Source organism: Pan paniscus, chromosome 15, assembly GCF_029289425.2.
Source record: "Pan paniscus chromosome 15, NHGRI_mPanPan1-v2.0_pri, whole genome shotgun sequence".
NCBI lineage: Eukaryota > Metazoa > Chordata > Mammalia > Primates > Hominidae > Pan > Pan paniscus.
Genome location: NC_073264.2, coordinates 65,169,239 through 65,181,457, shown reverse-complemented (window position 1 = coordinate 65,181,457; position 12,219 = coordinate 65,169,239). Strand labels below are relative to the sequence as shown.

Here is a 12,219-nt window from a genome sequence, read left to right as displayed (position 1 = left end):
CAATAATTGCTCAATTTAGTAGTTGTTTTTATTATTGTTATTACAGGGAAGCATTTTTTTTTTTGCTTGTGCTACTCTTTGAAAAATATTTTGTTAGCAGATTTTGTCAAATGCTTATGTGAATAATTAGAAAGTTCTATATGAATGGAGTCTGAATTAATAACACATAATTGTAAATGGGTATATAGCAATAATGTGATAAAATAAAAGGAGCAAAATCTTAGAATTAGCCCAGACCTGAATTTGAATAAGAGATGCCCCTCAACAAATATTTACTAAGTGCCCACTAAGCGCAGGGCCCTAGCCAGGTTCCAAGGTTACAGCAGTGAGCAGGACAGCCCCAGCCCCAGCCCACAGGGGTTTACAGCTTAATCAATCTCTACCTGGGGGCCTTGTGCCACTACTCAATCTATCAGTGCTTCAGTTTCCCCATCGATAAAATGGTGATAAAATTTACTTCCCAGGGACAATGCAAAGATTCAGTGAGAACAGGTGTGAACTGCCTTCTCAGCACAGCATAGTAACTCAATAAATGGTACCACTATGGACAGGCAAGCACTGGTGCCAGCAGCCCCAACCAAAACTGTAATTTACAAAGTTTATTTTAACATTTCAAGAGACTATTCACTAGTCAGGCCTCACCAGGACCACTGACATAAAATTCATTTTTAAGGATAATAGTTATAAGCAAGATAATACAATAGTGCTAAGCATTTCATCCTAAGATAATTTTACGTTGTGTTTTTGTTTGTTTGTTTTTGAGACAGTGTCTCACTCTGTTGCCCAGGCTGGAATGCTAGAATACAGTGGCATGATCATGGCTCACTGCAGTCTTGACCTCTCATCAAGAGATCCTCCCACCTCAGCCTCCCAAGAAGCTGGGACTACAGGCATGTGCCACCATGCCCAGATTTTTTTTTATTTTTTGTAGAGATGGGGTTCACTCCATTGCCCGGGCTGTTCTAGAACTCCTGGGCTCAAGCGATTCTCCTGTCTCAGCCTCCCAAAGTGCTGGGATTACATAGGTGAACCACTGCACCCGGCTATCTTTAACTTTCTAAATTAATTTTCTTTCTAATATAGTTCATACCTAAATCCTGAACCAAGGTTAAATTAACATTTGTGATTGATATATATCATGCAGGTTTTGAGACTATTTTCAAAAAGAACATCATAACCTCATATATTTTTAGGTCCACATTTAACAATTACAGTTAATTTCCATAGTTGAAAATTATAGATAATTTCAAAATTATTTGGTGATTACACATATTACCTAATTCTAAACCTTTAGTATAATGTAGAGACAGTTATTTCTGAGAGGGGTTAAGTTATTTTCACAATAAAGATTGTAAAACTCAAACCAGCTAGTAGTCACTTATTAATAAGAATTATCTGCTATCAATAAAGGCACTACTATAAAATAATCTGAATAAGTTCTTGCAGGTTATCTTAATAAGGCCTGACATCTATAAACATTTATGTATCATGTATAAGTGATGTGCACAAATGGTATAGGCTAAGGACTCGTTTTATAGAAAAACAAGGTGAAAGTAATAAAACAATTTAAATAACATGTTAGAAACTACATGGTTTGTTGAAAATGAAGCACTCACTTCTTCACTGACAAATTTCCATTCCTGCTTCAGTTCTTCGCACCACATCTCCCACTCTTTAGCAGCTTCCAGCAAACTCAGCCATTTCTCCCACAGAGCCGACACAATCTTGAGCAAACATATGCCATCATTTTCTGTGCACCTGAGTCTCAAGAGTCTAAGGATCTGTCGTAGTTTCATTAACTCTTCTTTGGTTGATATAAGATTTGACACCAAGGCCTTAAGAAAGAAAAGAAAAAAAATAAGAGGGACATACTATTATGGTTTTCCTGAAACTTACAAACTCTTTTAAATCCTGAACAATTAATTATTTCAATCTTCCATAAGTATTGCATGATCCACTTCTTATCCTTTTAGAAGTCAATTTAGACCAGATGAGAATTATCTATGTATTATTGTATTCTGCATGAATTTGGGATTACAGGGACAAATAATGACCCATAAACCATTTTTTCCAAGAAAGAACGTACTTTCAAAAGCAAATATTTGCCAGACGCAGTGGCTCATGCCTGTGATCCCAGCACTTTGGGAGGCCAAGGTGGGTGGATCATGAGATCAGGAGATCGAGACCATCCTGGCCAACATGTTGAAACCCTATCTCTATTAAAAACACAAAAATTAGCTGGGCGTGGTGGCATGCGCCTGTAGTCCCAGCTACTCAGGAGGCTGAAGCAGGAGAATTGACTGAACCTGGGAGGCACAGGTTGCAGGGTTGCAGTGAGCTGAAATTGTGCCACTCACTGCACTCCAGCCTGGGCAACAGAGTGAGACTCTGTCTAAAAAAAAAAAAAAAAAGTCTATAAGTGGCTGGGCACAGTGGCTCATGCAGCACTTTGGGAGACTGAGGCAGGAGGATTGCTTGAGGCTAGGAATTCAAGACATAGCAAGGCAACATAGCAAGACCCTGTCTCTACAAAAAATTAAAAAATTAACCAGGCATGGTGGTGTATGCCTGTAGCCCCAGCTACTCAGCGGGCTGGGATGGGAGGATCCCTTGAGGCCAGGAGCTCAAGGCTGTGATAAGCCATGATTGCACCGTTGTACTCCAGCCTGGGTGACAGAACAAGACCCTGTCTTATTTAAAAAAAAAAAAAAAAAAAAAATCTAAAAGTACAATAGCCCTCATTATCTGGGTTTCTCCTTTCAAGGTTTCAGTTACTTGTGATTAACAACGGTCCAAAAATACTAAAAAATTCCAGAAGGAAAAAATGTGTAAGATTTATTTGTATAAAATGTATGTTTTATTTGTATATAAATATATAAGTGCTATTCTGACTAGTGTGATGAAATCTCAAGCCATCTCTCTCCATCCCACCTGGGATACGAATCTTCCCTTTGTCCAGCACATCATGCTGTATATGTTCCCCACCTACACGTCATTTGGTAGCCTTCTTGGTGATCAGATCAACTGTTGTGGTATCAAATGCTTGAGCTCCAGATGAATAGTAGCCCAACGCTACCTCATCATGGCTATATCATTTCATTTCATCACTTCATTTCATTACCTCACTTCATTTCATCACCTCACTTCATTTCATCACCCAGGCATTGTATAGTCTCATGTCATTACAAGAAGGGTGAAAACAGTACAATGACATATTTTGAGAGAAAGGGACCACATTCACCCAACTTTTATTACAGCATATTGTTATAATTTCTCTGTTATTGTTGCTGACCTCTGACTGCACTTGAATTTATAAATTAAACTTTATCATAGGCGTGTACAGGAAAAAAATTATATACATAGAGTTCAGTGTTATTCACAGTCTCAAGCATCCACTGGGTGTCTTGGAACATATCCCCTGTGGATAAGGGGGGACTACTGTACATTTTGTTATTTTTAAGTCTCACATTTTACTAAGTAGTTCCTTTGCACAATACTTCCTATATCAACCACCAACACAATATTGAAAGGTTTTTCTTGGTTCGCTTTTGTTTTTGGGGAATGTTAACTACAGATGATTTAGAAAGTCCTCATCCAAATCCTAATAACATAATACCACAGATTCTAACAGATAAAAATAAGCAAAAGCTCAAATTGCTTTGTAACAGTCTAAGAAGTAACCAGAATTCAGAGCTTATGACAGTTGCAGTAAGCGATCAGTGGACAACAAGGCTCTGTCACTGATCCAGCAGTATCCCTTAAAGTCACATGAGAGGTGATGCTTTAGAAAAGCCATCAGTGAGGACAGGATGCTATTGGGGGATGACTGTCTGTGAACCTGATTAATTAAATCTGTCAGTACCACTGCTTCATTTCCTTCCTTCTGGCTTTTTAAGCTTCAATATATTACATAAGGCCAGGCGCAGTGGCTCGCGCCTATAATCCCAGCACTTTGAAAGGCCGAGGCTGGAGGATGGCTTGAAGTCAGGAGTTCAAGAGCAGCCTGGTCAACATTGTGAAACCCCGTCTCTACTAAAAATACAAAAATCAGCTGGGCATGGTGGCGGGCACTGTAATCCCAGCTACTCAGGAGGCCGAGGCAGGAGAATCAAATCACTTGAACCCAGGAGGTAGAAGCTGCAGTGAGCCAAGACTGCATGACTGCACTCCAGCCTGGGCAAGACTGTGTCTCAAATATATATATAACATTACTCTCTGGCTTTCGATTTGAGGAATATTCATGGATATTTAACTCACTGTGAAGATTTCTACGCGTCTTAACAGGACCACATTCTCTGCTGCCTCTGCCAGTTTGTTCTGCAATTTTTTGCACACAGACTTACTGGCTAATTGCCAATACTATTACCTTGCTCTGTTCCAAGCGCTCTAAAGCTTCTCTGTAAGACAGTGGCAACGAGGACATGGACTGTCCAAGAACTGTCTCCATTTTGCTGAGGTTAGTGTAAATATCCTCTTCAATTTTTCTATAGCATTTGTAATTCTCAAGATACCTAGTGAGTCACAGTTAGAAAAAAAGTGGTATTAAATTTTATTTAACACAATAAATTCAAAATTTCCCAGAATAAATATTCCACACTTAATTTTTAAGAAAAGATATGACAACTTTCGTTTTTGCTAGCCAATGCATTTTAAAATGTTTTCTAAGAAGTTTTTGTTCCCAAAGGGACCTGCATATGGGTTTAAATGCAAACTTGAAAAGGAAGCAAGGGCCGTCCTCTAAAATGAAGATTTTTTTTTTTAAAGTTCACTTCAGTAAAATGAAAACTGCATTCTCAAACACACTGATGAGCTGTAAATTGGTACAATTCTTGTGGAAAACCACTTAGTCTTAAAACTATTCCTATCTTTGACCCATTAATGCAGCTTCTGCAATTTACCTTAAGAACTGTATCCTAAACATATAGAGCTTATCCTAAATCTTTTGCACAGTAAAACATCTTTACTCACTAGACTATTAATTAAAACATCACACATTGGAATACCCTTATCTAACAAAGGTATGATTAAGAAATTAAAACAATTCATCGTATACAATATTATAGAGTAATTACATTACTTTTAGAAAGTATTTGTTACAATCAAGAAAAGAACAGTTATAAAATTTTAAAATAAAGCTGGATATTTGATATTTTATATATAGCATATATATTTTAAAACACTAAAATTATGCATACAAAAACAGACACAGCCTAAATCCCCCATTGAATGTAACTAAAAACTCTATATCAAATTATTCTTAAAAAACAACTCTTAAAACGCATGAATAAATTGACAAGGAATTAGGGAGTCAAACTGTAAAATGGAAATATACAGAAATAGGCAAAGTTGTAGGACCAGTTTTTTGCCTTGAGGGCACTTGAGTTTCAATTTTCTTTGATTCCTACTGAAAGGTGGGGGACAGACCATAAAGCTGGGAGCCAATCCCAGGATGGGTGTCTAATAGAAAACTCCCTCTGCAAGAATATTTGTAACACATATAACTATAAAGGACCACTCTCTAAAATATAGAATTCCTAGAAATCAGAAAAAACCACCAATAAAATTGGGTTAAGGCTTAAATAAGCATTTTACAGAAGAGAAAACATGAATGACCAATAAGCATTCAAAAAAAGAGATCAAACTAATTAGCAGTAACAGAAGTGCAAATTAAAACCACGATGAAATACCTCTTCTTACTCATCAGATTGGCAAAAATTGAGTCTCACAATATCAAATGTTGGCAAGGATATGGGACAATTGGAATACTTATATGCTGCTGGTTTGAGTGGAAATTGGTAAAATCATTTGCCATTAAAAATGTAAGATGTACATAACCTTTTGTTCTGAATGATCACACTCCTAGATATTTACCCAAGGGAAGTTATTACACTTAAAAATTTTCCTAAGTAGCACTGTTTCTGAATGCAAAAACTGGGAGCAATCCAAATGTCCATCAATAGCTAAGTAAATAAATTTTACTAAGAACATGAATAAACCTCAGAGTCATAATGATGGGTTTGAAAAAATGAAGTGAGGTATGCAGGAGGAGCAAGATGGCTGAATAGAAGCCTCTACTGATCATCCTCCCCACAGGAACACCGAATTTGACACCTATCTCCATACAAAAGCAACTTCATAAAAACCAAAAATTACGAGAGCAATCACAGTAACTAGTTTTAAGTTCATATCTCTGAAAGAGGCATGGAAAAGGATAAAAAAGGCAGTCTTGAATTGCTGATGCCACTCCTCACCCATCCCCCAGCAGCAGCAGCATGGCAGGGAGAAAGAATCCGTGCACGTGGGGGAGGGAAAGCGCAGCAACTGGGGAGCTTTGCATTGGAACGCAGTGCTGCCAACATAGGACAAAACTCAGCCAGCACCCATGAAGCATTTTGACTAGCCCTAGCCAGAGGGCAACTGCCCATCCCAGTGGTTGAAACTAGAATTGCAGCAAGCCTTGCCACCTTGGGCTAAAGTACTCTGGGGTTCTAAATAAACTTGAAAGGTTGTCGAGACCACAAAGACTGCAACTCCTAGGTAAGTCCTAGTGCTGTGCTACAATCAGAGCCAGTGGACTTGTTGGGGCATGTGACCAAGTGAGACACCAGCCAAGGCAGCTAAGGGAGTCCTTGGCATTACCCCTCCTCCAACCTCATGAACCACAGCTCACAGTTCCAAAAGAGACCCCTTCTTTCTACTTGAGGAGAGGGGAGGGAAGAGTAAAGAGGACTTTGCCTTGCAACTTGGATACCAGCTAAGTAGGACTGGGTACTGGGCAGAGTCATGAGGCCCCCATTCCAGGCCCTAGCTCCTAGGTGACATTTCCAGACACACCCTGGGCCAGAAGGGAACCCACTTCCTCGAAAGGAAGGACCCAGCCCTGGCAGGATTCATTGCCTGCTGACTAAAGAGCCCTAGGGCCCTGAATAATCAACAGTGGCAACCAGGTAGTACACACCGTGGGCCTTGGGTGAGACTGAGACATGCTGGCTTCAGGTGGGACTCAGCACATTCACAGCTGTGCTGGCTACCAGGAGAGGCCATTTCTGCTTCAGAAAGCAGAGGAAAGAGTAAAGGAGACTGTCTTGAGCTTAGGTACCAGCTAAGCCACAGTGGGGAAGAGTACTAAGTGAGCTCTTGGCGTCTAGGTATTAGCTCTTGGACAGTATCTCTGGACCCACCCTGGGCCAGAGGAGCGAGCCCACTGTCCTGAATGGTGAGTCCCAGGCCTGGCAGCATTCACCACAAGCTGACTGAAGACCCCTTGAGCCTTTAGTGAACATGAGTAGTACCCTGGCAGTACTTTCTGTGGGCCTGTAGTGGTGGTGGACATGGGGAAAGGGGAGACAAGATGTGAAGGACTCTGTCTTGTGGTTTGGGTGCCAGCTCAGCCACAGTAGCACACAGCACCAGGTAGATTCGTAAGGTTTCCAACTCTAGGCAATGGCTCCCAGACAGCATATCTGAACTCACCTAGGTGCGGGGCAACTCGCCACCCTTAAGGGAAGGACACAAGCCTGGCTGGCTTCATCTGTTGATTGTAGAGCCCAAGGGCCTTGAGCAAACATAGGCAATAGCCAGGTACTGTTTACAGAGGGCCTTGGGCAAGGCCCAGTGCTGATGCTGTGCTGACTTCAGGTCTGATCCAGTGCACTCTCTGTAGTGGTTGCCACAAGGGTGCTTGTGTCACCCCGACCCCAGCTCTAGGCAGCTCAACACAGAGATTCTGTTTGTTTGGGAGAAAGTGAGGGAAAACAACAAGAGTCTCTGCCTCTTAATCCAGAGAATTACTTCAGATCTTATACAAGACCACCAAGGTGGTAGCTCTATGACTCTGCAAAAACCACAACATTAGGCTTGGGGTATCCTGTAAGCAGATATGACTACCGCGACCAAAAACTTAGATCGCAACACTCAAGTCTCTTAGAATACCTGGAAAGCCTGCCTAAGAAGGACAGGTACAAGCAATCCCAGATTGTGACTTAAATAAATACCTGACACTTCAATGCCCAGACACTGACAAACATCCACGAGCATCAAGACCATCCATGAAAACATGACTTCACCAAACAAACTAAATAAGTCACCAGGAACCAATTTCAGAGAGAGAAATATGTGACCTTTCAGACAGAGAATTCAAAATAGCTGTTTTGAGGAAAATCAAAGAAATTCAAGATAACAGAGAAGAAATTAAAAATCCTATCAGATACATTTAACAACGTGATTGAAATAATCAGAAAGAATCAAGTAGAAATGCTGGGGTTGAAAACTGCAATGGACATACTGAGGAATGCATCAGAGTCTCTTACCAGCAGAATTGATCAAGCAGAAGAAAGAATTACTAAGCTTGAAGACAAGCAATTTGAAAATACACAGTCAGAGGAGATAAAAGAAAAAAGAATAGAAAAAAAATAAAGCATGCCTACAAAATCTAGAAAATAGCCTCAAAAAGGTAAATCTAAGAGTTATTAGGCTGGATGTGGTGGCTCACACCTGTAATCCCAACACTTTGGGTAGCAGAGGAGGGCGGATTACTTGAGGTCAGGAATTTGAGACAAGCCTGGCCGACATGGGGAAACCCTGTCTCTACTAAAAATACAAAATATTAGCCAGTGTGGTGGCTTGTGCCTGTAATCTCAGTTACCTGGGAGGCTGAGGCAAGAGAATTGCTTGAACCTGGGAGGTTGCAGTGAGCAAGACTGTGCCACTGCACTCCAGCTTGGGTGACAGAGTGAGATTCTGCCTCAAAAAAGAAAAAAAGAGTTATTGGCCTTAAAGAGGAGGTAGAGGGAGAGATAATGGGTCGAAAGTTTACTCAAAGAGTTTACTCAAAGAGATCATAACAGAGAACTTCCCAAACCTATAGAAAGATACCAATAAACGGTTCTGAGAAAACTGGATTATCTATCTATATCTTCATCCAGAAAAATGAAACTAGACCCCCTATCTCTCATCATATACAAAACTCAAATCAAAATGGATTAAAGATTTAAATCTAAGACCTATGAAACTACTAAAAGAAAACATTGGGGAAAACTCTCTAGGACACCAGACTGGGCAAAGATTTCTTGGGTAATAATACCCCATAGGCACAGACAACCAAAGTAAAAATTTACAAATGGGATAGCATCAAGTTAAAAAGCTTTTGCACAGCAAAGGAAATAATCAACAAAGTGAAGAGACAACCCACAGAATGAGAGAAAATATTTGCAAGCTACCCATCTGACAAGGGATTAATAACCAGAATGTATAGGGAGCTCAAATAACTCTATAGGAAAAAAATTAATAATCCAATTAAAAATGGGCAAAAGATCTGAATAGACATTTCTCAAAAGAAGACATACAAATGGCAAACAGATATGAAGAGGTGTTCAGCATCACTGACCATCAGAGAAATGCAAATCAAAACTACAATGAGACATCATCTCATCCAGTTAAAATGGCTTTTAGCCAAAAGACAGGCAATAATAAATGCTGGCAAGGATGTGGAGAAAACAGAATCTTCATGTGCTGTTGGTGGTAATGCAAATTAGTACAACCACTATGGAGAACTGTTTGGAGGATCCTCAAAAAAACTAAAAATAGAGCTACCATATGATCCCGGAATCCCCCTGTTGTGCATATACCCAAAAGAAATCAGTATATTGAAGAGATAGCTGCACTCCCATGTTTATTGAAGTATTATTCACAATAGCCAAGATTTGGAAGCAAGCCAAGTGTCCATCAACAGATGAGTGGATGAAGAAAATGTGGTATATACACACAAAGGAGTATTATTTAGCCATTAAAAAAAAATGAAATCCTGTCATTTGCAACAACATAAATGGAACTGGAGGTCATTATGTTAAGTGAAATAAGCCAGGCACAGAAAGATAAACATCACATATTCCCACTTATTGGTGGGATCTAATAATCAAAACAATTGAATTCATGAACATAGAGAGTAGTAGGATGGTTACCAGAGACTGGGAAGAGTAGTGGGGGAGGTGGAAGGGAGATGGTAAATGGGTACAAAATAATAGAAAGAATGAATAAGATCTAGTATTGATAGCACCACAGAGTGACTACGTTCAATAATAATTTAACTGTACATTTAAAAATAACTAAGAGTACAGTTGGATTGTTTGTAACACAAAAGATAAATGCTTGAAATGAATATCTCATCTACCCTGATGCAATTATTACACTGATTACCCATATCAAAATATTCCATATACGCCATAAATATATATACCTATATACTCACAAAAATTAAAAATTAAAAAAAAGAAATAACAGAAGAATGCACACACTAGGCATTAGTTTGAAATTGTGAAAACAGGACACACAAACACATAGTAAAAGTACAACAGGGAGTTCAAGACCAGCCTGACCAACATGGAGAAATCCTGTCTCTACTAAAAATACAAAAAATTAGCCAGGCATGGTGGCATATGCCTGTAATCCCAGCTACTCGGGAGGCTGAGGCAGGAGAATTACTTGAACTCGGGAGGCGGAGGTTGCAGTGAGCCAAGATCGTGCCACTGCACTCCAGCCTGGGCAACAAAAGCAAAACTTTGTCTCAAAAAAAAAAAAAGTACAACAAAAGTCAGGAAAATGGTAAACAAAATTTGGGAGAATGGTTATTTCTGAGAAGAGAGAGGAGGAGCACACAAGAGAACTCGATGTCCTTTTGGGTACAAAGATATTAGTTTTATCATTATTACTTATACCATGCATATACTTTTATAAACAATCTGTTGTGTGTACCCAATATTAAATAGGAAAAAAAAAAATAAGAAATACAATATTTACCAGAGTTTTCTTTACATTGTAATTTTTTTCTACTTAACCATATTTTCCAAATTATCTCTAATGCATAGGTGTTAATGATAGAGAAAAAAACCTATATTTTATGTTCTTAAAACTATTAAAATATAGTTTAATTATATCTTAAAACAATATTTTATGTTCTTAAAGATTACCTTTGGAAGAGGACCTACCTTTCTGCCTCAGTTTCCTGTGCTTTGAAAGCTTCCTTCATTGCTGAGTTCTTAGAAACTAGTTCCTGTAAAGTACACTGAAGTTGTAGTTTGGCTTCAGGGCTGGATATCATTCCCAGTTTCTCAGTGAGGTCCTGGATGTGTGCTACTGTGGATTCCAATTCCTCTTGTTTTCGAAGAGGCATCTCTAAAGATTCTTCTGGATTACCAACATCTACTCTGTAGGGTGTAAGGATGGCTTCGAGGGAAGTGATGCTCTCCACTGCCCTGGTGACTGCTTCTTTATAGCGTGTTACATTTTCATAAGCATCATTCAAGACATTCTAGTGAATAGGAGATTAAATGCTGTGACAAAATTGTCAAACTTTTGGAATTCCTGTCATTCTTAAGTTTTCGTGGTACATTGATAATATGTCTCTGAGTCTTTTTTTTATTTTATTATTATTATACTTTAAGTTTTAGGGTACATGTGCACAATGTGCAGGTTTGTTACATATGTATACATGTCTCTGAGTCTTATAAGAGTTAGCATTCTCATTTTACAGTTTGACAATATTACACTATTATTTTTAAGCAAATAACATTGTATTAAAAAAGTTGTTTCCAGGCCCGGCATGGTGGCTCACAACTGTAATCCCAGCACTTTGGGAGGCCGAGGCGGGTGGATCACGAGGTCCAGAGTTCAAGACCAGCCTGGCCAATATGGTGAAACCCCATCTCTACTAAAAATACAAAAATTAGTTGGGTGTGGTGGCGCACGCCTGTAGTCCCAGCTACTCAGGAGGCTGAGGCAGAAGAATCGTGTGAACCCGGGAGGCGGAGGTTGCAGTGAGCCGAGATTGCGCCACTGCACTCCAGCCTGGGTGACAGAGTGAGACTCCATCTCAAAAAAAAAAAAAAAAAAGTTATTTTCAGATTTAATAAGAAAAATAATCTAAATTCAAAATAACATCTCAAGAATAATGTCTATTAATGTATCTTCCTGCTTTGGAACTCTTGTACTAGACTACGAATTAAATAAAACAATGGATTACATTTAATGTATATAACCTTAATCAGTATTTGTGAACAAATGAAAAGAAAACAAAATCTCTAGACCTTTTATGTTTTTAAACTAATTTCTCTGCACTAACTTTAGTTTAGGTACATCATTGAATGAATGTCTCCAGACTTGAGTCATCTCATTGAAATAACAAATAGTTGAAATAAATAAAGGTCCCTTCCAGTTCAGTTCTAA

General features: G+C 39.1%; 1 protein-coding gene across 9 annotated transcripts in view; it reads right to left on the bottom strand.

Moving 5' to 3' along the window:
* Positions 1-12,219, bottom strand: part of SYNE2 (spectrin repeat containing nuclear envelope protein 2) — a 368,901-nt gene that overhangs the window by 156,671 nt on the left and 200,011 nt on the right. For all 9 annotated transcript variants that reach the window (XM_034937677.4, XM_034937678.4, XM_034937679.4 and 6 more), the window contains exons 49-51: positions 10,983-11,305; positions 4,367-4,511; positions 1,617-1,835 (exon numbers count right to left, since the gene is read on the bottom strand). In XM_034937677.4, coding sequence (XP_034793568.1) covers positions 1,617-1,835; positions 4,367-4,511; positions 10,983-11,305 — 687 coding nt within the window. The remainder of the gene's footprint in view (positions 1-1,616; positions 1,836-4,366; positions 4,512-10,982; positions 11,306-12,219) is intronic.